At 35.9% G+C, this 27,222-nt stretch overlaps 1 protein-coding gene across 3 annotated transcripts in view; it reads left to right on the top strand.

Annotated features, from left to right (window-relative positions):
* The window catches only part of MARCHF1 (membrane associated ring-CH-type finger 1), an 834,037-nt gene that overhangs the window by 766,828 nt on the left and 39,987 nt on the right, over nucleotides 1-27,222 (top strand). For all 3 annotated transcript variants that reach the window (XM_063705629.1, XM_055385742.2, XM_019025745.4), the window contains exon 7: nucleotides 5,444-5,624. In XM_063705629.1, coding sequence (XP_063561699.1) covers nucleotides 5,444-5,624 — 181 coding nt within the window. The remainder of the gene's footprint in view (nucleotides 1-5,443; nucleotides 5,625-27,222) is intronic.

The following is a 27,222-nucleotide window of genomic DNA, read 5'->3' as shown; positions in this document are numbered from 1 at the left end:
AGGGAAGGAAAAACTAGGGGCTGTTTAATTAGGGGTGTGAGTCTGAAATTTAGATGAGTCTTAATTTAGATGAGGCATTATTAAAAGAGGGAAGGTATCAAAGGTATGAAGAACATACTTGAGGAAATTCTCAAAGACAGACTTTAATATAGAGAATGCAATACACTCAGGAAATAATCATCTGACCATTAATTTTAATAAATACTACTTTTAGTAGACTGTTATGCAGTAAAATGGGACAATAGGGGTCATAGACTGTTAATAAGGATTAAATTAAGTGATCAATTAAGTGACAATAATTAATAATCATATGAAATAATTGATTATTAATAATTATTGTCACTTAATTGATCACTTACTTTAATTCTTCCTAGTAGTCTATCACCACTATTCTCCCATTTTACTGATGACGAACTTGAAACACAGAGATTAAGTAATTTAACACGTATAGATGGGCGGAACTACAAATATAATGCTGATTGTATTTTCAATAGCCACACCAGTGTTTCCCAACATTTTTTACAACATGCAGAACATGATAACATTTGTGAGTCAACCAGGGTGAATGGACAACACACCCAAGACCTCAAAACTGCCCTCTAAGCTGACAGGAATCAAGATCTTGGCACAGCAATAACTTATTTGTGGCAAAACCCACAGCTTATTAGCTGTTAAACTCTGTACCATGCCACTGTGGTTGTATGTCAGAGATTCGTGGAAAATATGCCTGAATAGGTAAGGTAAACTCAAATTGTACAAGCTCATATGAAAACAAGGTGAAGCAATTTGGGTTTATATGATTGGTGATAGAGTTCTTGAAGAGTGGCAGTATATTAAGAGGATCTAAATAACCGCATATCTTAAGAATGATTTCCTGATGGAAGGAACACAGTCTTAAAGATACTTTGTGTATCTGTTGACAATTCAAAGCCACTAGAGAAATTGCTGTGGGGATGAAAAGGAAGAAGATATGAAAGACACTGAGATGTCTGATTTTCTTTGCATATAGCAAAAACCAAGAAACTGTGCGGGAATGAAATGACTATTGAGTGAAAGAGTTTAATAATTCCAGTGTTGCATAACACTATGGCCCTCACAAAGATTTTTTTTTTTTTTTTTAGTGATGAGTTAAAAAAAAACTTATGAAGAAAAAAATATGATTCTACCAGTGCCAGGAAACCTTGGCAAAGGATGGGGGCAGGGAGCACTAAAGACCATTTTAAGATATGTAAGACCCAAAAAAAAACCCTACTTTTCTTAAAACTCAAACATTAAGGCAAGAGAGGTGAAGCATACACACACACACACACACACCAAAATCTAAAGTTTAATTTGCTGCATAGCGTTATGTGGTCTGCTATTCACAGATAGCTAGAAATAATGTAAAAGTAAGAGTTTATTCAGTCATAAATGGTAAAAGTCTCAACATATGCTGACTGGATTGCAAGCAGACTGGTAAAATACTAAAATGCCAGTAAAATCTGTGAATTCAGCTTGTATGTAGCTGTCACTAGGTGACAGATACCAATGTGGATCACCAATAATTTTATAATCATTCAGTTCCCAAGCCCCAACTTCCCATCAGGTAAAAATGTACCAAAATTACGAATATTTTGCAGTGCAATTTTATAACATTATTGAAATCAACTTCTCTACACAATTATTCTGCTGGAAAAGCGTATTTATGTTTTCGTTACTGTTTCCATTTATAATTCAGCAATTGTGATTTGTGTGAAGTATATCAATTTAGGAATTATTTAATTCTTTCTTTAATGGCACGATCACATTATTTTTTATTTCTAGTAGATATTTGAAGTTGATATTTAGCTTTTAAATTCATTTAGAACAATCTCAACATGGTTTGAAAAGACTCTTGAGGTCCAACTTGAGCCAAATAATTTGGAAAAATTTCAAAATGCTAAAAATATATAAAAATAAATCATGTGAAATGGGAATGAAAAATGAACCAAGTTTTTGATTTTCCCTATGGGAAATAACCTTAATTTTATGAGAAAATGATGTTGTTAGTGGTGCTTCAGGTAGTAGTTTTAGCAGAAATTTTTAAAAAGGACTTTATGAGACATAAGAAGCTGGACGATAGTAAACTGGTCAGGTCACTTTGAACTCAGTAACCAGCAAGGTCTTTGTTTAAAGCAGTTTATGAATAAATTACTTTTTCAATGTCAATGAAAAAATCAGAGCTGCAAAATCTTTTTGGTACCTATAGAGCATTTGACACAATCTTTTTTTAGTGATGAATTTATCTGATAGCATTACCTGCAGTTTTGTTTTGTTTTTTTCAAATAAGAAATTTTGTTCATGGAAGCAACAGGAATGAATGCCAGGCCAAGTGGGGTTTTCATTTTTATTGTGTGTTTCTCTGTGTACCTTTACTTCAGTTTTATTGTTAATTGCAGAGGTTAGAGTGATTTATTTTGTAAAATTTGTTTTTATTATTGTCAATAATATTCATACATTGTCTTTAACTCAGAATCACGTGTGTACTTTAAGACAGAGATCTATGAACGTTTTCTGAAAGGGTCAGATTGTAAATATTGAATTGAATCATTTACTAGATAGTAAATGTTTTAGTTTCTGCAGCCAGATGGTCTCTGCAGCAACTACTCAACACTGCTGTTACTCTGCAAACACAGCTCTAAACAATACATAAACCAGTGGGTGAGACTGTGTTCCCATAAGATTTTATTGATTAAAAATATTCAGTGGACAGAATTGGGTCTTAGTTTACTGACCCCCGGTTGAAGAGATTTTCTTTTTGTGGAGGCAGGAGATGGATGTCCAAGGAGTTAAGAAATATCAAACTCTTATTGTCTATAATTTATTAGATTTTAGTGGCTCCAAAAATAAATATTACAACTTAATTAGGTGTTAGAGAAGCCTCTATTTACTTTTCCTGGCTGCTTTTGTAATAAGTCATATTTTGTTGACTGAATTCAATTCTATTCAATTTACATCTACTGAGCATCTATGCTATGACACTAAACTGGCAACAAGCATGATACAAAGTGTAACAAGTCCAGTTTCTGAGACCTAGGCTTGGAGAGAAGCTATTTCGGGTTTTTATATTAAAAATAGGCACTCAGATAATTTTTAATTTTCCCTTAACATATTGGCCTTTCATATGTGGTGCTATACCCAATGTGGCTGCTTCCTAAGTCAGTTCAGGGGGAAGGGGACATTAATACGGACCTTCCCTGTGTTCTCATCCCAGCACTTCCACCCCAGGACTTCAGATGGCAGTGTTCCTTTTTGTTCACTTTATTTTTACTTAAGAAATTCATTCAAAATCCTGGTGTAGTCTGCCATACTGTTTTACTTTGAGGTCTCTGGCAATGTTGGGTTTCAGTTCCTGTATCTTTCTGCGCTATCTGAGTGAGCAGCCATTTCATTTCCCCTGGGGAGAGAGCAGATATATCTGTATCTATATATACATTATACACTTTAAAGGAAAGAACAGTAGCAGTGATTCATACATTCTTCCAGCCTGCCATTGTGACTCAGCTCAAAAAAAGTAATTATGTAGATTTTTTTAAAAAGTTTAAATGTTACATTGCACATTTATGTTGCATTTTGTAAAATTTTGTTTTAGATTCAGGAGCTTCCTGTGAAGGTTTGTTACATGGGTGTATTGCATGCTGCTGAGGTTTGGGCTTCTAAAGTTCCCATCACCTAAGTAGTGAACAAAGGACTTCATAGGTAGTTTTTCAAACTTTACTTCCCACCACCCTCCCCTGCTTCAACAATCTCCAGTGTTTATTGTTTCCATCTTTGTGTCCCTCTGGACACAATATTTAGCTCCTACTTATAAGTGAGAATATGCAGTATTTGTTTTTCTGCTTCTGTGTTAATTCACTTAGGATAAGGGCCTCCAGCTGTATCCATGTTGCTGCAAGAGACATGATTTCATTCTTTTTATGGCTGCATAGTATTCCATGGCGTAAATATGCCACATTTTCTTTATGCAGTCCACCACTGATGGGCATCTGGATTGGTTCTATGTCTTTGCCATGGTGAATAGTGCTGCAGTAAACATATGAGTGTATATATTTAAGAGATTTAAAGCAACATTTCTAATGAAATTTATTAGCCATGTCTAACTGCTGGTTACATCATTCAGATTATTAAAAGGCTGAGATTTGAATTCACCAGCTAAAGTTATGGGAGACTTGTCTCATCCAAAGAGAAAAATAAATTACTTTTTAAAATCTGAATATGAGATAAAATGATTTCAGACCACAAATCTGTGAAACTAGAATTCATAGTAGTTCAGAAACAAATTCAACTCAATTCATTGGTAGATGTATTTGTTAGCATTTTTAAACAATAGGATTTTCTGTACTCAAATTTTATGTAACCAGTGATTTTTGTGATTTTTTTAGACAATGATGATTATTGACAGTTTAGACCATTTGTTGTAACCAAATAGGTGTGCTTCTTCCTAAGAACATATCTGTAATATTTTCAAGCTAAGACTTCTCGTATTAACTTTATTCCTTCATTATACTTTAAAATTTTTGAGAATTTTTCCACATTGGTAAGATACCATATTTAATAAATTACATGCCATGGTCTGATATTATCAAAGTAACACAATAAAGTTTACCAAATGATAATATTCCTTAGAATACTTAAAACTCATAACTTTTATATATGAAAGCCCATAGATAGTATCCTATTAAATAGATTAAATTGGGGACATAGCATGATAGTGGTGCTATTAAAATTGACTTCCATGTATGAATGAAATGACAGTGCATTGTTGATGTGCTGGTGTGTAAGGCACAACTTATTACATGATTTGAGTCCAGCAATGACCATAAAAGTAAAAGTCAATTAATATAGGTTGAGTATTCCTTTTCCAAAATGGTTGGTGCTAGAAGTGTTTCCAATTTCAATTTTGGGAGGATTTTGGAATATTTGCACATACATAACGAGATATTTTGGGTAGGACTAGAAGTGTGTTCGATTGGGGACTTTTTTTTTGATTTGGCAATATTTGCACATACATAATGAGATATCCTGGAGATTCAACCCAGTCTAAACACAGAATTCATTTATGTTTCATATACGCTTGGTACACATAGCCTGAAGGTAACTTTACTTTTCCCTTCAAGGTAGTGAATAAACTTTGGGTTGTGCACCTATGTTTTGACTAAATGGAATTTTCTACTCACAGCATTATGTTGGTGCTCAAAAAGTTTTGGATTTTGGAGCATTTCAGATTTAGGATTTTCAGGTTAGGAATGCTCAATCTGTATTGATCATAGATTTGGTTCTAGCATCAAAGTTGGAGTAAAATGTCCATGTGTTCTAAATCTTAGGTTGCGGTTTATAATAGCCCTAGTATAAGCAAGGGCAGAAATAACACAGGCGAGAAATGTTCTCTGGGAGATCTCATACTGGCTGCTGTGTCTTTCTTCAGAATCTGTCACTGCGAAGGGGATGAAGAGAGCCCCCTCATCACACCCTGTCGCTGCACTGGGACACTGCGCTTTGTCCACCAGTCCTGCCTCCACCAGTGGATAAAGAGCTCAGATACACGCTGCTGTGAGCTCTGCAAGTATGACTTCATAATGGAGACCAAGCTCAAACCCCTCCGGAAGGTACGGTATCCATAGGAATTGGTTTGGGAGGGACGATTTGCAAAGCAGACTTGTTTTAGAAATCTATTTCCTTTGCCAATACGATTCTCCTAATATGCTAATATCCATTAAGGGTATGTGTCTTGTGTTGAGCTCAGTGCACAAAAGTCATCTAAGTGTTTGCAGATAATCCTTCCTTTCTTCTATGTTTTATATTCTAGAGCTTCTGATTGATATATTACTTTCAATGCTTTTTTAAAAGTCAGTGTGTGCACGTAATAGATATAAACATATATATGTATATGCATGCAAAATGCACTTGTAATTCAATGTAATTGAATTGATGAGAACTATGATAGCATTGTGCTTACGGAAGCCAGTTCTCAAGAAGGTTACATGATACATTGCCTTAAACAACATCAACTCATCAGATTTCTTACAAGTTATTTATTCGGTAATAGAAGAGAATGATTTCTTCTATAAAGTGTGTACTATTTATGTTTGCTTTTATTTGGGAATTGGTTTAATGGCTCATGTGTAATTAGAGTAGGTAGAAGTAAAAAGTACTATTTTCCATATTGCGCATCAGGCTGTAAGAGAGAGGTAAGTGTATTTTGTATCTGTAATGTTTGTCTTCAAATTCCTCATTTATGTTATATTTTTCTGAAGAGGAAAGGTAAGACTGTGAGTCAGATACAAAGTTAGCGTCTCACTCAAAGCCACCGAAGAACAGCTTGTAAACAATACAAACAAGGACAATGAACTTATACAATTCATGTTTGATAGCTGGACTTCTGGATTTTAGCATGTAACTTATTTATCTTTTTGCCTAACTGTAGCCTTACATATATGGCTGCCTCAGTTTCCAAGGGAGAGTATGAAGACCACAGTTTAAATAATGAATCATCCCAGAGTTGCTCTTTTTATTTAAATTGAATGCAAAGCAAAAGTTATAGGACATTGCCTGGAAAGAAACACAACGAGTTCCAGAATGAGCAGAGTTGAAATGCAAATAAGAATATTCTAGCACATATCTGATTGCTGGCTGACCATTGCAATTCTTCATTAATTCTGTAAATTGTGGAGAGAGAGAATCACATTCCTTGCTTTTGTGATAGCCTCAATTTTTAAAATCTGCAAATGGTTTATAGCTATCAAAAATAATGCATAAAATTCCTTTAGGATATGTGTGGTCTTTTTTTAACAATGGGGTAACCTGAGTGCTGCAGGTTTTTTCTAGGGCCTGTTTATCTAGGGCCCAGAGGTGTCAATGCCAGAAATAGAAATGGACCCTGATTCCTTGTCCTTTGCTTCATCCGCTGGACAGATGCTGAGCATTGTCTGCAGTAGTTAAACGGCACATTGTACTCCACGATTTTCCAAATGTTTTTTCTTAGTTCTCAGGGAACTACAAATTATTTTATAGAATCTATATATTTCTTCATTTCTTTCTCATGCTAAATTTACATAAAATTTTCATTTCAACTTTGTCAAATACAGTATTTTAATTTGGGGGCCACGATCTAGGATAATAACATATTCTAATTTTCTCTTCTTTACCGTATCTATCACCACTACTCATTTTTGTTTAATTAAAAAACATGATGCTGAGAAGAAACTTGAAAAGTCTTTTTATTCCACCGCCAGCTTTTGTAGTATCTAGTATACCCTGTCAATACAACTTTCATCCTTTGTTAATATTCCATTCTCAATAATTTACAACTCTCTTACGAAATCTTATTTTTTTCCTCAACAAACACACTTATAAACCAGAGAAAGGCAGCAAATATGTCTATCTTTTTAAATATTCATGATAATGGACCAGGCACGGTGGCTTACACCTGGAATCTCAGCACTTTGGGAGGCTGATGCAGGAGTATCCCTTGAGCCCAGGAGTTTGAGACCAACCTGGGCAACAAAGTGAAATCTTGTCTCTACAAAAAAGTCAAAAAAAAAAAAATTAACCTGGCATGGTAGCACACACCTGTAGTTCCAGCTACTCAAGAGGCTGAGGAAGGAGGATCCCTTGAGCCTAGGATTTCAAGGTTCCGGTGAGCTTTGATTGCACCACTGCAGTCAAGCCTGAGTGACAGAGCCATACTTTGTCTCCAAAAAAAAAAAACCCAAAAAACAAAAATTCATGATAATGAATGTGTCACAGCAACCTAGTGGGCACCTATGTACCTACTATCTGTTGATGAATATCCTAGTTTCTTCTAAAAATATCTTCTTTGATTAATTTGAATAAATTGAATACTTTTATTGATTATTAATATATCAATATATTAAACATTGATGAAGGACAGCATTTCTACATTCTTTATTTTTAATAGCACTTATATATGTATAGGGGTGTTGGAATCTGATCCAGAGGTTGCTTCCCCAGCACCCACAGATGTGTTTTATTTGAGCCATGGGGCTTAAAATTATCATTTTAGTTACCAACATTTCAACATGTAATTATTTCATGTGCAACTCCATCCATGTGAATTTGTTTGAAAAATCACAGTATCTGGCTTTGCTGGAACCACATTCCCATATGACAACAACCAGTGGAGCCAAGTGGTATCTAGCCACTTTAAAAAGGGACTTGCTTTCAAATTCGTCACAGATCTCAGCCTTCCCTCTCTTTCTGATCCTGAGTCCTTGTGCCATCTCCACTCATCTGTGTACCTCTGTGGCACTTGTGTAGGGATCTGAATCTTCAACTTCTTTTCTAACACATGAGTCCTAGACATGAGGAACATGCATTCAGTTCCTCCCTCCATGATGCATAGGCTTTAAAAACCTAGAGAAAGTATTCCAACGTCTCACTTTCTCCTTTAAAAATATGAGGCACTGGAATAATACTTAAGAGGCAGTAATCATAATGATGACCTTCTCAGTCATCAACCTGAGTCATCACATTCTGAGGTGACACAAACTATACAGATATGAGGCATTTTAAAACTGTTCTAGTTGGGCTATTTTGATGGCACTAAGATTCATCAACAGTTTTTTTTTTTTTTGTAGTTTTTAAACAGTTATAGAGAATGCTAGCTATAGCATTTGGTTAGAATATATTTGAAGTACATCCAATTAATTGCCTTCAACTTGGTAATTCCATTACAGTTTATAACATTCTAAAGAACAACCCACATGAAACAATTTAGCTAATGATGTTGAATTTCTCCCATTAGCCAATGCAGGCAGGAGATTCTGTTTAGATGAAATGACTTCTTAAAGTAGAAAGGTACAATTCTGCATTGAAAGGTGCAAATCATCATAGACAAACCTTGGGGCTTAATGGTTAGTTTCTAAAGATATCAGCAAAATGTTACCTCATTAATTGCAACTCTTACTCCACCAAAATCTAGTTAGTAAATTCATCAAGGTATCTTAATGTTTCCAGAAGACAATCTTTAAAGTGAATATAAAATCAAGCGCTTATCCAAGGAAAAGCAGTTTTCATCATCTTTAAGTCAGTAGCCCAGCTACCTTTGGAACACTCAATAAAAGTCTCATTAATCTGCTAAGTTAACCAAGGTCAGAAATAATTCTGAGGGCCCAGAAAAGTCAAAATGTCGCACATAAAGAAAGCATAGTGACTACTCAGTGCAATTGGAAATGCACTCAAGATCAACTAGGAAGCATAAACTAATTTCCTATTCTGAAGCTGAAGAATTGCATGGAGTTCAGATTTGAGTTACTCCTGACTGGGCAAAACCAACTGTTAAATATGAAACCAAGTTTATGAGGATAGCAAATACTACTGACGACTATCTATTTCCCCTAATATATTTTTTCTGTAATATTCCATATAGAAACTATTTGACAAATGTACAATACAGGATATGTAACTCCATGCATCTTTTTGTCCCTTGCCTCATTGGTACAAATAAAATAAGATAATGAATAAATTATCTTTGCTTTAGTAATGCTTACGTTGAGCCATATGCACTAACCATTTTTGTAGATCAAAAATAGTGAAAATTGGAAAGTTCATAGAATATAAGTTCTGTGTGAATTAACTGTCAAATGAAAAAGAGTAGTCATCTTGGTATTTCTACTTTTCCACTATAATTATTTACAGTGCTGTAGTTGACATGCCTATTTTTCAAAATGAAGAACTGTCTTTAACAAACACTGTTAATTCCTTCCTTGCCTTAATTTGATGTAGCATTCATCTTTCAAAAGAGCCAAGTGCTGGTGCAAGTTACCATAGCAGGTTAACTGCCCCAAACTTGTTATTGATTATTTGATGATCCGGATGTCTTATCATTAATAGCCTTAAAATTGAAGAGGAAAAGGGATAAGGCCAGATTCCTAGCTAGAATCTTCCTGCACCCTTTGAATGGTGTTGCCTAATGACAAAAATAAATTCAAAATGCATAATTTTCTTACCATTAAGGGGAATTTGCTATTTCACTGATATGACCACCACATACTGAATTCCTTCTATGGGCCAAATATTTAGCATATATCATTTAACTAATTCAATTTTCATTACAATCCCATTTTATGTAGGCATATCAAGACCCTTTTGCAGAGGAGAAAAATAAAATATCATATCAAACTCACTCAATATCACACAACTCAAAGCTCCCTGATTCTAAAGCATGTGCTCATTGCACTATGCCACTCTACCGCCAAATAGCTGAGACATTCTCTCTTTAAACATCAAAACTTTAATTCTTACTTAAATCATTCCTGATGGAAATCTTTTAAAACAAGTCATTCTAAAACAAAAATTTTTCTGAAGTCTTCTTTCTTAAACAATAATATTTTACCCAATATATTTTCCTAATACAAGTATATCATTATATGCACACCAATTATTTTTCAGGCTGAAAACATTAACAACTTCTATATCTTGAAATACATATAAGGCTGTTTATCTTCATTCTGCTTTCTACATCCTGCTATGTTTTAAAAGCCTTTCTATCTGGGTTTGTTGTTTCTCTTTGTTCTCTATTCTCAGAGCATCAGCTGTCATTTCTGTTTCTCCAATAGTCCTTATTCAACATTTAATGTAGCTACTCCTTTTCTGCTTTAAACAACGTCAACACCAAAAGAGTTAGGGCTTATAAAAATGTGTCTACAGGGCCAGGTGCGGTGGCTCACACCTGTAATCCCAGCACTTTGGGAGGCCGAGGTGGGCGGATCACGAGGTCAGGAGACTGAGACCAGCCTGGCCACCATGGTGAAACCCCATCTTTACTAAAAATACAAAAAATTACCTGGGTGTGGTGGTGAGTGGCTGTAATCCCAGCTACTTGGGAGGCTGAGGCAGGAAAATTGGTTGAACCTGGGAGGTGGAGGTTGCAGTGAGCCAAGATCACGCCATTGCACTGCAGCCTGGGTGACAGAGCAAGACTCCGTCTCAAATAAATAAATAAATAAATAAATAAATAAGGATCTACAAAAGACAATTCTGGATGAACTTCTGTTCTTTTGATCATTGGCAAGAGTTTTAGTGCACATGGACATTCTGAAATCATTCTGTGGTTCTTTGAGTTCTCTTTGGCATTCTTTTTAATTAATTCTCAATTTTACTTAAAGTACTTGGGATTACACGATAAGAAAGCCCTCAGCAATGAAGTTTTGATGTCTTCAGGCTATTTCCCTATCATAGGAACCCAATTCTGTGAGGTAGATTTGCTATTCCATTTATTCACAAATGTATAAGACTGAAAGCAATGAAAATTTCTCCCATAGTATAGCTCAAACAAAGCTTTCCTATAATGCTTGCAAAAAAAAATTCATACTCACAATTCACAATGCATATTCATTTCCGTTCTATTATTATGTGAAGCCTAAGGGAAGTCTAAGTGACTGAGAACACTCTAGGGAAATGATTTTGTTTTCAAACTTAAATTCTTCAAATGAGCCAGATAAGTTTTTCACAACAAATTTCTCATTGTCCAGTGGTGGTACTGTCTGAAGTCAAATGCCCTTCCCTTTACTTTCTCATTGCTTCATTCATTAAGAAGGAGGAGTCTAGTATGCTACTTAGGTGTTTGCTATGGGAAAAGACAAAATAAGTAGACTACAAAATAACAAAAAATTATTAAAAGAAAAATATTTCAACTTGATTGCAGCATTAATCTTTTTTACTAATTTTTTTGTCTTTGTTTTGTTTTTATTTGTTTTATTTCCTAAACTCTTAGAAGTGCAATTCTTGCTCTTAGAAGTACAATTGATATTTCAACTAAAATAATATTCCAGTGTGAATAGATCACAATGCCAACATGCGTCAAATAATTATGAGATGAAAAGTATAAGTGTCTCCTGATTCATTCTAATAGAACTTGGGATTTATCACATGGATTTTATCTTTTGCCTTTAAATAAAATACTAGTAGGTCAATTAGTCTTTTGAAATGTCAAAGAAATTCACCTGAGATTGGTATTATAGAGTAGGTTGTTCAGATAGAAATATTCTTCTCTAGGCAGCAAAAGAGCTTATTCTTTTGGGACACATCCATCCATAAACATAGTTCTCCCTCTAGTCACAGTTCAGTTCACATCACCAGCAAACTATGTTCTGAATGATTGTTCTGAGAGACCGCCAATCATGCCCAGTTTATTAATTCTCTCAACTTACTGTATTATATACCGTATACCAGTCATGTGCAGTAGTGAACAAGATAGAATAAAACCCTACCCTCGGGGAGCATATAGTCTACTGCAGAAGGATGGAGCAAGATGAAAGAATTTTCTGTAACTGCAGAGGAAATGGTACAGGCAATTCAAAGAGAGAGCTGGACACCATCATGTGCTTGGTCTTTGTAAGACAATTCATATCTAAAGATATACAAAATAAAAATAAAGCCAAAAACTTTATAAACACATAGAAAAATTAATGTTTCTCTCTTTTGTTCTCCATGCTTCACAAAACCAAGGCTAATCAAAAAGTGTTACTTAGCAGTTAAATATCCAGGACACTACTGGGGAGAGAATTGGGAATACAGAGCAGGATTTGATACAGGCTGTCACAAAGTAGCTTTAAATAAACAACTGCTGAATAATAATTGTCGGCTGGATAGATTAAATAGAACTTTTTTTAGTACTTCCTTATTAGTGGATTGATACACTACTTTAATTCTGTTAATTCTGTTCTCTCTTTGAAAACGATTGCAGGGAAAACATAACCTCACTTGCTTAGTAAGAATGTCACCTTGTGTTAGTATTACAGATATAATAGGAAATGCTTAACTGTAAAAGGATACAGATCCACTCCTGAGAAAATCCATTTTTTATTTTAACAAGAACTAAGAATACACAAGAACTAAGAATACACAAAATGGAGCTTCTTTTATTCTGGTTTTTGAAACATAAACTATGTTTAAAATGATGGAGTCAATATTCCAATGATCTATATGGAAAGCATAAAAAAATCAAGTTAGAGTGTGCAGAAGTCAGAAGCATACACACACACACACACACACACACACACACACACTTACAACTAAAGATTTCCCCAAAGCATCATCTTATGATTGAGTTTTAAATTAATTTCATATTTAAATTTTTATTAAGTTAAATATATTTCTCTCTCAGCTGTGGGGATGTTTTTCTCAATTTAAGGAAGTTCAAAATGCAATTGAAAGCTATATTAATAACCAAGCAGAAGAAAGAATTTCAGAGCTTGAATACTGGTCTTTCGAACTCACCCAGTTAGACAAAAATAAAGAAAAAAAATGTGTAAAAGTGAACAAAGTGTTCATGAAATATAAAATTATGTAAAGCAACCAAACCTACAAATTAGTGGCATTCCTGAGAGAGAAGGAGGGATGTAAACAACCTAGAAAACATAATTTAGGAAATACTTCAAGAAAATTCCCCTAATCTTGCTAGACGGGTAGACTTCCAGATACAAGAAATTCAGAGAACACCTGCAAGATACTATCAAAATGAATATCACCGAGGCATGTAGTGACCAGACGGTCCAAAGTCAACATGAAATTAAAAATCTTAAAGGCAGCTAGAGAAAAAGGTCAGATTACATACAAAAGATAACTCCATTAGGCTAACAGTGGACTTCTCAGAAGGAATCCTACATGTCAGGGGATATCAGAGGCCCATTTTCAGCATTCTTAAACAAAAGAAATTTCAATCAAGAAGTTTATATCCCACCAAACTAAACTTCACAAGCAAAGGACAAATAAAATATTTTCCAAACAAGCAAGCACTAAGGGAATTTGTTACCACTAGACCAGTCTTATAAGTGATCCTTAAGGGAGTTCTAAACATAGAAACAAAAGAACAATACCTGATACCACAAAGCCACACCTAAGTACGTAGTCCTACAAAGCAGCCCTATAAAACAGACCCTATAAAGCAACCACACAATAGAAACTACAAAGCAACCAGCTAACCATCTCATGATAGGATCAAAACCTCACAAATCAACATTAACCTTGAATGTAAATGGTCTAAATGCCCCACTTAAAAGGCAAGTTGTATTTAAAAAAAAGGAAAAAAGAAAACACACTCATTTGTCTGCTTTCTTCAAGAGACCCATCTCACATGTAACGACATACATAGGCTCAAAATAAATGGCTGGAAAATTATCTACCATGCAAATGGAAAACAGAAAAGATGATGGGTCACTATTTTTATATCAGATAAAACAGACTTTAAACCAATGGTTAAAAAAAAACAGTAAAAATGGACAAAGAAGGATATTACATAATAATAAAGAGTTCATTTCAACAACAAGATTTAACCATCCTAAATATATACGTTCCCAACATTGAAGCACCCAGATTCATAAAAAAAGTACTTGTAGATCTAAGAAAAGACTTAGTCACACAATAATAGTGTGTGCCTATGTCAGTGGGCAACACCCCACTGACAACATTAGACAGATAATTGAGGCAGAAAATTAACAAATTCTGGACTTACATTTGACACTTGACCAATTGGACCAAATAGACATCTACAGAGCACTCTATTCATCAACCACAGAATACACATTTCTTCTCATATGCACACAGAACATACTCTAAGATACATGCTGAGCCATAAAGCAGAAGTCTCAATAAACTCAAAAAAAAATCTAAATCATACCAACCGTACTCTTGAACCATGGTGAAATAAAAATAGAAATCTATATCAAGAAGATTTCTCAAAACCAAACAATTACATGGAAATTAAACAACTTAATCCTAAATGACTTTTGAGTAAACAATTACATTAAGGCAGAAATCAAAAGTTCTTTGAAATAAATGAAAACAGAGACACAACATATCTTAATCTCTGGGATGCAGCAAAGGCAGTGTTAAAAGGAAAGTTTATAGTGCTAAACACCTACATCAAAAAATTAGGAAGATCTCAAATTAACAATCTAACATCACACCTACAGAAACTAGAAAAACAAGAACAAACTAACCTTAAAGCTAGAAGAAGAAGAAAAAAAACTAAAATTAGAGCAGAACTAAATGAAATTAAGAACCAAAAAAAGCATACAAAAAATCAGTGCAGCAAAAAGTTTGCTCTTTGAAAAGAAAAACAAGGTCAATAGGCCACTAACTAGATTAACAAGGGAAAAGAGAGATCCAAATAAGCACAATCAGAAACAACAAAGGTGACATTACAACCGATCTCCCAGAAATATAAAAGATGTCCAAAGACTATTATGGACACCTCTGTGCACACAAACTAGAAAATCTAGAGGTAAAAGATAAATTTCTGGAAACATGCAATCTCCAAAGATTGAATCAGAAAGAAATGGAAACCCTGAACAGATCAATATCAAGTTCTGAAATTGAATCAGTATTAAAAAAAAAAATTTAAAAAGCCCCAAACCAGATGGATTTACAGCTAAATTATACCAGCTATACAAAGAAGAGCTGGTCCCAATTCTACTGAAAATATCCCCAAAAATCGAGGAGGGACTCCTCTCCGACTCATTCTATGAAGCCAGCATCACTCTGATAACAACCCTGGCCAAGACACAACAAAAAAGAAAACTACAGCCCAGCATCCCTGATGAACATAGATGCAAAAAATCCTCAAAAAAAAATAGCAAACTAAATGCAACAGCATATCAAAAACCTAATTCACTATGATCAAGTAGACTTCATTCCTGGGATGCAAGATTGGTTCAACATACACAAATCAGTAAATTTGATTCACCACATAGACAAAGTTAAAAACCATATGGTCATCTCAGTAGATGCAGAAAAAGCTTTCAATGAAGGAAGGTTTTCAATGAAGTCCAGCATTCCTTCATGATAAAAACCCTCAACAAACTAGTCTTAAAAGGGACATATCTCAAAATAATAAGAGCCATCTACATCTAAAGAGCCCTACAAACCCACAGTCAACATCATACTTAATGGACAAAAGCTGGACGCAGTCTGCTTGAGAACTGGAGCAAGAAAAGGATGCTTACTCTCACCACTCCTATTCAACATAGTACTGGAAGTGATAGCCATAGCAATCAGGCAAGATCACGTCAAGGAGAACTACAAACCACTGCTCAATGAAATAAAAGAGGATACAAACAAATGGAAGAACATTCCATGCTCATGGGTAGGAAGAATCAATATCGTGAAAATGGCCATACTGCCTAAGGTAATTTATAGATTCAATGCCATCCCCATCAAGCTACCAATGCCTTTCTTCACAGAATTGGAAAAAACTACTTCAAAGTTCATACGGAACCAAAAAAGAGCCCGCATCGCCAAGTCAATCCTAAGCCAAAAGAACAAAGCTGGAGGCATCACGCTACCTGACTTCAAACTATACTACAAGGCTACAGTAACCAAAACAGCATGGTACTGGTACCAAAACAGAGATATAGATCAATGGAACAGAACAGAGCCCTCAGAAATACCGCCGCATATCTACAACTATCTGATCTTTGACAAACCTGAGAAAAACAAGCAATGGGGAAAGGATTCCCTATTTAATCAATGGTGCTGGGAAAACTGGCTAACCATATGTAGAAAGCTGAAACTGGATCCCTTCCTTACACCTTATACAAAAATCAATTCAAGATGGATTAAAGACTTAAACGTTAGACCTAAAACCATAAAAACCCTAGAAGAAAACCTAGGCATTACCATTCAGGACATAGGCACGGGCAAGGACTTCATGTCTAAAACACCAAAAGCAATGGCAACAAAAGCCAAAATTGACAAATGGGATCTAATTAAACTAAAGAGCTTCTGCACAGCAAAAGAAACTACCATCAGAGTGAACAGGCAACCCACAAAAATGGGAGAAAATTTTCGCAACCTAATCATCTGACAAAGGGCTAATATCCAGAATCTACAATGAACTCAAACAAATTTACAAGGAAAAAACAACCCCATCAAAAAGTGGGCAAAGGACATGAACAGACACTTCTCAAAAGAAGACATTTATGCAGCCAAAAAACACATGAAAAAATGCTCACCATCACTGGCCATCAGAGAAATGCAAATCAAAACCACAATGAGATATCATCTCACACCAGTTAGAATGGCAATCATTAAAAAGTCAGGAAACAACAGGTGCTGGAGACAATGTGGAGAAATAGGAACACTTTGACACTGTTGGTGGGACTGTAAACTAGTTCAACCATGTGGAAGTCAGTGTGGCAATTCCTCAGGGATCTAGAACTAGAAATACCAGTTGACCCAGCCACCCCATTACTGGGTATATACCCAAAGGACTATAAATCATGCTGCTATAAAGACACATGCACATGTATGTTTATTGCGGCATTATTCACAATAGCAAAGACTTGGGACCAACCCAAATGTCCAACAATGATAGACTGGATTAAGAAAATGTGGCACATATACACCATGGAATACTATGCAGCCATAAAAAATGATGAGTTCATGTCCTTTGTAGGGACATGGATGAAATTGGAAATCATCATTCTCAGTAAACTATCACAAGAACAAAAAACCAAACACCGCATATTCTCACTCATAGGTGGGAATTGAACAATGAGATCACATGGACACAGGAAGGGTAACATCACACTCTGGGGACTGTTGTGGGGTGGGGGGAGGGGGGAGGGATAGCACTGGGAGATATACCTAATGCTAGATGACGAGTTAGTGGGTGCAGCACACCAGCATTTCACATGTATACATGTGTAACTAACCTGCACATTGTGCACATGTACCCTAAAACTTAAAATATAATAATAATAATAATAATAATAAAAGAAATAAAAAGCATCCAAATAGGAAAGGAAGAAGTCAAACTATCTCTCTTTGCTGACAAAATAATTCTAGACCTAGAAAACTCTAATGACTCTCAAAAGGCCTCCTGAAACTGATCAAGAACTTCAGTAAAGTGTCAGGATACAAAATCAGTGTAGCAAAATAAGTAACATTTCTAACATGCAAGTGTGAGACTATCAACATTATAATAAGACAGATAGCTGAGAGATTTAATCTCTCCCAAGTCAGCCTCCTTCTGACCTCCTATTTTTCTCTGAATGGCACCATCAGGTGGCTTCTCTTCTGTTGTTTCCCACATGAACACACCACTCATAGCCTAATTATTCCAATGTTATTATCTTTCACATGAGTATTTATTTCACACTAGACAGCCACAGATAGATGAGAACTGTGAAATACATAGCATGAGAGATTCTAAAATATGTGGGAAATGTAGGGCAGGAGGTAGACAGATGCTGAGCAATGCGTACCCAGTATTTTTTCCTCATTCTTGATGGTGAAGAAATGAGTGATGGGCTAGCTTTGTTATTCTGACAGAGGTCCCTCCACATGGAAACATGAAACAAAGTAAAAACAGGTTTACATAGAACACAACAGTGCTTCTACTATAAGGAATTCCCTCCTGAGGACTTTGTACTCCCTTCCCATGGCACAAAGACCCCTACACTTAGGGAATGATAAGTATTTTAAAATCATTTTTTAACTAAAATATAAGGAGCATAGCTTAATAAAAAGAAGAAATAATTTCAACACTAAAGGAAAGAGTACTTCTGACTAGGAGGCCCGAAGGTTGGGTTTTAATTCTGGTTCTGCACTTAACCACTTTGAGTCTTGTGTCAGTTTCTTCATCTGTAAAACAAGGAGACTGGTAGCATATCTTTAAAGTTTCTTCCAACTTAAAATCCTGTGATTTTGTGAAAAGCAAGTGAAGAATCAATTTATTTAAAAAAAAAAAAAAAGGAAGAAAGAGACCTAACATTCAAATGCATTTTAAACGTTCAGAAGAATTTTTAAAAGATATAAAGAAAATCCTTCATATCTACAGTAGTCCTTAAGTGATGCAGGATAGGATGCTGAATAAGAAGGGGAGTCCAAGACCTAAGCGATAAAGAAACAGCCTGTGTCTGAATCTTTCTCATTACCCTTCAAAGCAAACCATGGTGAGAAAAGCAAGAAGGACTCTCTATATATTTTTTTAAATTTAAAAAGTAGGATGAAAATAGTCAAGTTAGAACAGGGAAGAAAATAGAAGAGAGTAAACGAAAATGTTTGAGGGCAGTTAGCATTTAGGAAGCATCCTGAAAAGTGACGGGAAGCCAGATATAAGTACCTTCGCTACACTTACTTTTTTCCTTATAAGTTGTTGGCAAGTGAGTAAAGGCTAAAATAAAGCAAAAGCAAGTGACAGCAAAGCTCTTCTGCAGCCCTGAGGCATACATGAAAGACTTTTGACCCTAAGAAAAGAGGCTGGATGGGCTGAAAGCCATTTTCAACTTGGCACAGTGAAAAAACAAACAAACAAAAAACCCCAGTGTAGATTTGAAGTCTGAGCAAATCAGTTTAGTTAACCTAAGAAATATAACTCTATTTTCTTAAAGGCTAGGTTTTCTGTAAATGTTAGTTCAATACAAAAACTGATATTTTGAAGGAGTATTTTTATCAATAAACAAAGTTAACAAATTTTGGAGCTAGATCCTTTTCTGCATCTAGGAAATGAATTATTTCCCAAAAGATTGCTGAGAAGAGAGGACTCTGTTCATACAGAAGACCACACAACAGGCAGCTAGGTCTGAAAGACCACACTGAGAGGGCTCCAGTAACATCCACTTACGATTCATCATTTTTACCTTCATTCAGTAAACAAATATTTACTGAGCGCCTGCCGTGTGGCCAGTCATTGTACCTGGCCTAAGATCTTAGTAGTGGACAAGACCAGAATCTTCTGACCTCAGAGAATTTACATTCTGGCAGGACACAGATGGAGGGAGGGAGTTGGAAAATGAGTTAGTCAAAATAATTTGAAACAGACTTGAAAGTGGTATGGGGAATAATTCTAGTAATTCCAGACAGGTCCAATTCCAACTATTAAAGTATGACTCAAGGGAAATTTGTGGGAATTTTTAGCTGAAGAAATCTTCAATTTCAAAGCTGTCTCTCTGTTCCATTAGGGGAACAATTTAATGAAGAAAATTAAGATAAAAAGGTTGTTGACTGTAGGGAACCAGGGCTAGAAAGATGCATAAAGATTACCCTGTCCAAATTGGATGAGGAAAATTACTAACGGTATCTGTAGAGATCTGCTTAGTCCACAGACAATTTACTTTATATCAGGAACCAGATAGGTAATAAAAATGAATGAAGAGATCTTGTTTTATGATTAAAAATAGCAGATAACAGTACTGAGGGATATGGTAAGGAGTGGTGAGGTCTGTGGCATTCTGAAATAGACGTGTCTACTCTCAAGGGGGATGTCCCTACTAAGTTCTAGTTGATTGTTGCCAAAACTATTTTGCAAATGAAGTGAAAATCGCAGATTTAATCTCTTACCATTTTTAAAATAATAGTAACTAATTCAAATTCAAAAACTCTTCAGGCAAAACAAAAGAGGTCTGAAGGCTAGATTCAGTCCCCAGGCCAAGAATGTGTAATCTCTGTGAGGTAGAAATGTTCGTATAACTCTGCAAATATTTTCCTAATGGGATACGGTAAAATACAGTGGAAAGAATCTAGATTTAGTGTGTGGAAGAACTGGATTCACCCTCCCCACCATGTAGTTGTTTGGTGGCTTTGGGTGAGTCCAGTAACCTAAGAGTTTTATTTCAAGAAAGGGAAAGGAGGTAGAAGGTTGGCAATAATACCTAGTTTTTCAACTTTTGGGGGTTCTGTTGAATAAAATGATGTCAGTAAAAGTATTTTGTAGAGTCCTAGAAAATAATGATATTATTGTCTCTCCCATCCCTCCATCATCAGCACTGTAGCAGATTCACTGTTTTGTTCTTACCAAATCAGTATTTAGCATTGAATCCACTTTAAGGCCAACAAGAGGGTAGCGTGCACATTTTTAAAGAGCTGACTATTTCTCACTATTTCTCAGGCACTAGATGATTGTGGGGGTTCAATGCATTGATTAATTTGCACATCAGTCATTCAGAATGTATGGCCATCCAGATAAGGGTTATGCTGGCTTAAGTTTACAATCTAGATTATCTATGAAGAACTTGCTGAGCAAATTAATAAAGTAAGCACGATTAAGACAGAAAAACAGTTATACCAAAACCTCTTCAGGAGTTCATTTTAAAAAGTTAATAAAAACAAGTAGCCTTGTCTGACATATTTGAACAATATTTATCTTATGCTTACTTTCTAAAGAGTTGTACTAATTGTTCCAGGCATTCATTTGCATAAGAATGCCTTATAAGAGTAATAAATAATTGTACAACTAATTACAAATAAGTAATTGTAATAAATCATTGTACAGATGCATTAAAATATTTACCTTAAAGACTTCTCTTACAAAGTAATCCAATAGCCTATAATTTTAATCTACTGCATTTGACCAGTGTAGTGATTAAGATCTTGAGCTCTAGAGTCAGCGGCTAGGGTGTGGGTTCTTAAAAGCAGTCATTGTAGCTTTGTAACCTTGGATAAGCTATTTCATTTCTCCATGCCTCCATTTCCTCGTGCGTAAACGGGGATAATAAGAGTATGTACCCCCTTAGATGGTTCGTAAGAGAGCTGAATAAGATAATGCATTTAAACCACTTAGCATGATATCTGGAACATGATGAGAATAAATATTAACTATTAGTATGTTTACACTATAAGTTAATTTCAGCTTTTTAGCATTTTGATGGTTCTAGAATTTTCATTCAAAGTGTCTTTGAGATTACAACTGGTTTTCAACACTGTTTAATCACCCCTCCCACTTCAAAACATAACCTTATTTAGAATTCAAAAATACAAAAAACTAAAAGGACACAGAGTAGACAGAGACATTACAGCGTGGCTATCGTGACCCAGCTGATTGAACTGTAGCATTCCCAAACAATCTCATGTCAGCAAAACCAAGCTGTGCACATTGAAGCCATCCAGTTTTTACCCTGGAACAGCTTAGAGTGTTGAAATGTGTGTTCCAAAAGACCGTGTACACAGATTGCTATGCAGCATCAACCCTCCACCTTGATGATCCAGTGATAACTATTTGGTTCAAGAACCTTGAAATGGAAGAAGCAGAAGTGAAAAACTCAGCAGTGGCTGACACCAGGAGCACCAAAGCATACCATTTCAATGAAGGAGGAGAAACCTACTTGGCCCCAACTGCTACAGACAGTCTTTTGAGTGCTGGAATTTAGATGCCTGATGCACCTGATTCACCTTAGTTTTCTGGCACTGAGCAACCTTGAACAACTGTGGCTTCTGTTTGTAGTTCATTGTGGGATTCTTAGCCTCAGGCCCAACAGATATGTCTAGGAGCCTCTGGTCCTCCTTGGACCACTGCTCCCTGTGACAGCCACAGACAAATTTGTGCAACTGTATGCCTTAAATGTGGAAGATGATCCCAGCAGCCTAGATAAATATTCCTTTCCCAAGGTACACTGGCCAAAAAGGGCTGGCTGGCACTGATCTTCAGTATGACTTCAGCCACTCAGCTCCTGAAGAAGGTGTGTGCTCCAAAGACTCATTGTCATAAAGATATTTCATTGTCATAAAGGTATTTCCAGACACCTTTAATAGGTAGGCTCGAGTCTTTTGAAAAAGACTAAGCTCAAGAATTTATTTCTGTAAGAAAAATAATCTCCTGGTTTCCACATAGCCTACATCTTCAGTCTTCCCTAGAGTGTCTCCTCATCCAAATTTCTGAATCCAAGGCACTTATCAAGTGACTTTGGAGAAATAGTAGAAACTAAGATCCCAGCTTAAGTTGATTTCAATGAAACACTCCAACCAAATTTAACCAAATTTGGTTAAAATAAAAAACAAAGAATTATTATTAGTTTTGACTGCATGGATCCCTTGAAAGGGTCTCAGGGTCCCCAGAGGACACTTTCAAAAGCACTGCTCTAGAGTAACAGTTAATTTATTTAATGAATGCCTATTTTATATAGTTATAATGTCTTATATTGATATGTCCAGTGTAGCCATACACTTATATTGGGACGTTATGGGAAATGCGAGGGAGAAATGGTATGGCTAAGCATTAAGTCTTCAACAATAATGAGATCAATAGATAAACTGTAATATTAATGAGCCGTCAATAGCAATAGAAGACCATTATATAAAAAGATGGAGGTAAATATCAGGAGGATTATTTAACATATTTGAAAGTGATTATCTTGAGATAATGGGAAAGAAGGGTGCAGAGGAATAGAGCAAGATATTGTCATACAGTGAAATTCTATGTGGTTGTTAAAATGGTACTTTTCCTCTAGGTATATGGCATACGTCTCAAAAAATAAAAATGAAAAAAAAGAATCAAGTCTTGTGTATTGGTCTGTTTACATGCTGCTGATAAAGACATACCCGAGACTGAGCAATTTACAAAAGAAAGAGGTTTAATGGACTCACAGTTCTACATGACTGGTGAGGTCTCACAATCATTGTGTAAGGTGAAAAGCACATCTCACATGGCGGCAGACAAGAGAAGAGAACTTGTGCAAGGAAACTCCCCTTTATAAAACCATTAGATCTCATGAGACTTATTCACTATCATGAGAATAGCACAGGAAATACCCACCCCCATGATTCAATTAACTCCCACTGGGTCCCTCCCAAAACACGTGGGAATTATGGGAGCTACAATTCAAGATGAGATTTCGGTGAGGACACAGGCAAACCATATCATCTTGGTTCAGTAGGTGTAAGGTGGGGCACGAAATTCTGCATTTCTACCATGTTCCCAGTGAACACAGCCAGTGCAGGACTGTGTTTTGTGTAGCATTGACTCAGGGAGCGAATGATTACTAACACATTTTTCAATCATTCTGAAAATATCAAAAAGAAAGCCTCAGTTAGGTGCTAGATGTCATTGGCATAAAGATGGGTTCGTTTTTTGTAATATAGAATTACTCTGCCACACTTCATTTCTTACTGCCCTATTATTTATTTGTGGAAGAGATTTTATTCTTCACTGAATATGCTGTAGCTAGAATTTTTTGTTATTATACTTTAAGTTCTGGGATACACGTGCAGAAAATACAGCTTTGTTACATGCATATACATGTGCCATGCTGGTTTGCTGCACCCATCAAGATGGGTTCTATTTTCTTGGATTAAATTCCTGGTTCATGTGGTCCCTAAGAGTTTGCATGCAAGGTGTGTTGGTGAACCTATTAACTTATAAGGTAAAAGAACATAGTAAAGCACAAATTATGGCTTTATACTTGTGTGGATTTTCTGCATTCTTATATTGATTTAATGAGAAATTCTAATACTTAGGACTGAATTAGAAGCTGTCCATGATTCTTTCTTTAGTGAATTTCCCAAATAAGCTTATTTTTCTGCCTGGTATATAGTCAGTGAACCATTGTTGATGCTATGTGTGTTCACTTGTCACTTCTAAAGGTACTTCTAGCAAACAAGGCTTTCATTCATCCACTGGTACCCTTTAAACTATTTATAGGCTTAGAGTGATGGTTTGTGCTTCCACCAGACATAAAACCTGATGAGTAACACTGGCCTTTATTGTAGATGGTGGGTCCATCTATTAGGCATCCTATCACCCAGGAGAAAGAAAATAAATGCCAGTTGGAACAAAGACTCTCTTTGTTCTTAGCTTTCATAGTTAACACCACAGTCTGTTAGGTTACCTTGGCCCTGCACAGGTTGGAGCCATCATCGTGTGCAGATTCATACTATCTGAACTCATGGGACTTTGCCCTAGTGCTTCTCAACTTTGTTGTTACAGAGGCAGTTCCTTTGCTCCTAATATGTGTCCCTCCAGTCCCAATTCACTTCCACAATCTTCAAGCCAGGAAAGACAAAAGCAAAGGGCAGCCCGGACAAACAGTATGTCCCCTGCACCGGGGACCACCTGTGATAATATCCAGTGGGTCGCAGCATGCGGCAGTGTTGAAAATGAAACTCATACTGCCGTTTAAGCCAAAGAAAAGCATTGCTCTGATTACCTTAAAAGAATCCTTTATAAAAGAAAAATCTAAGCTCTCATTCAAAATTGCTTTATGGTGATTTTTAGAAGCAGGGTATCAAAATTGTGAACTTTGAACAGTGCCACAAAGGGGTGCTTGCTGGGGGAAGGAAACAAGCATGTTCAATAATGTAGGTTTTCAATAACAGGCTTTGTCTTTGAGGCTTAATACTTTATAGATAAATCTTTCCTCAGCCCCGCCGGGATAACTGGACTACAGGGCACATATGTTAACAGGTTTTGTTTTCTATGTAACTAATAACTAGCTTTGTTGTGGTAATCCTTATTTATGCTCATTATTTAAGAATATGCAATAGGAGCAGTGATAATCCCCAGAGAGCAGCTTTGTGGAGACTGCTGGGGAAATCAACAGAATCAGGGTAGGGGTGAGATTTTTCTTAGCAGGATCAACTTTCAGAGAATATGCAAGAACTCCTGGAATCCTTCTGGGGGGTGAAGCGCTTTAGAGGAGAGGAGAGCAGACTTTTGAGTGAAACCCACTTTACTCCTCCTCTCCTGTCTGTCTTGCCCACCTAGATTTTTTCATCTTTTCTAACAAGGTTCATGATAAAAAGTGAGAACTAATATTTCATAGGTCAGGTAACACTGCCTTGCTGTGGGATTCGTTTTCTTTTAACCTAATTTGGTAGATTGTTTGCAATCTTGACATAACAGAAGAAGGTCCTGTATTGCCATGGATTTCTTGATGCAACTAACCCACGTTGTCAAGGCAACCCACCTCACTGATTTCTCCTGTCTAGAAAACCATTTCCACTGTTGCAAACCTTGTCACAATCATCTTTTAAAACACACAAGGTCAAATATGTCTCTGTATGCACAAACCTGTTACTTTTTTATAAGATATCATGTCATTACAGTGAAAGAATTTGGCATGAGGGATGTGTATATTAAAGCATTAAAGTTAAAAGAACCCCATAGCATTTATGGCCTGCCTCTGCATTCGCAGGAGATTCAGGGCTGTTTACTACAGGCAGTTATATTTTTTGAAGCTGCAGTCACTATGTTGGCATAGTTTGACAAATTTCTATGTAAATTGATTGCAATCAACAGCTTTCTCATGGTTTGAGGAATTAAATCACTGAAAAGACGAAGTATTTTCTGAACTTAATATCACCCACTTGTGTATTTTTCTTCTTTTTAAGAGTCGCCCAGTTTTGGGAGTTCTTTCCATGGAAGTGGGGTCACTTCAAAATTCTGTGAGACTCTATGACAGTATCACACTTGAATTCAGAAAGTGACATCATGAAAAAAAAAAAAAAGTGTTTCCCCAGAGATCTGCGCTGCTGAGTGGTTGATTTAAAGGAAAATCCCAATGACAGGATAGTAACAAACATCTGACTCTTTTCTGCTGGCTCACTATTAGCAAGAAAACTGGGCTTCCTTAAGATCCTTATTGAAGTTTGAAGATTGAAAGAGCTTTTTAAAACCTAATCCTGGCAATGCACCTCGCAGGCTACATTTAACTTGCATGGTAATTTGAAGTAATTCTTAGTCACTCACTCATTGATCTAGGTTTTCAGATAGTTTTTAAAATATTTACAAGACTCTTTTTTCTCTTAAGTTTTTGTTCAGAAACTGATTACACAAAAGGTAGCCACATTTCATTTCATGATTCCTAAAGATTTGAGAACACAAGTATGTGGCCTTAAATAAAGTTTCTGTATGGGTCTTAATGGTTCAGAGCATTTTCATGCTGCACACTTATTAGATAAAACATACCTCAGCTCCTTTCAGCTGCTATTCTTATTTCAATAAATGAAAGAATTTTATCCATATAAAATAGTACAAATTATCATATCCATTATTGAGGAATTGGCATTATTTTCTTTCCATTATTGTGATTTGACAGATCAGGCATTCAAACGGCAGTCAGTCAACAAAGGCTTTTTGGTTGCCAAGCTCAGCCCTTTCTTGTTGTACCCTCCAAAAATTACTAGCACTCCATCACAACGCACAAAAGATTTGAGCCTGTTTATAGAAATATGTACCAAACAGTAAGGCGAATGGTTAAGGAGGTTGTGGTAAAAGAGAGTGAAGTGAACTCATAAGGCAAACATAAAGACAATGTGTACTCCAGGTCCCGTATGTAGTTAGGTGGGAAGATCATTTGCTTCTAAAACCTTTCACAGCCAAAGCAAAAACAGAAGCTTGGTCAATTAAATTATTTATAGTATATCCATATAAATGTTTTGGCAAATACAGAGGATATCAGGTCACTTAGAGCCTAGGGAAATTTGCCTTCTGGGTTATGATTAAGTAAATTCGATAAAGGCACAGATTTA

This window comes from Gorilla gorilla, chromosome 3, assembly GCF_029281585.2.
Source record: "Gorilla gorilla gorilla isolate KB3781 chromosome 3, NHGRI_mGorGor1-v2.1_pri, whole genome shotgun sequence".
Lineage (NCBI taxonomy): Eukaryota > Metazoa > Chordata > Mammalia > Primates > Hominidae > Gorilla > Gorilla gorilla.
The sequence above is the reverse complement of the archived record's forward strand: the minus strand, read 5'-3'. Positions and strand labels throughout refer to the sequence as shown.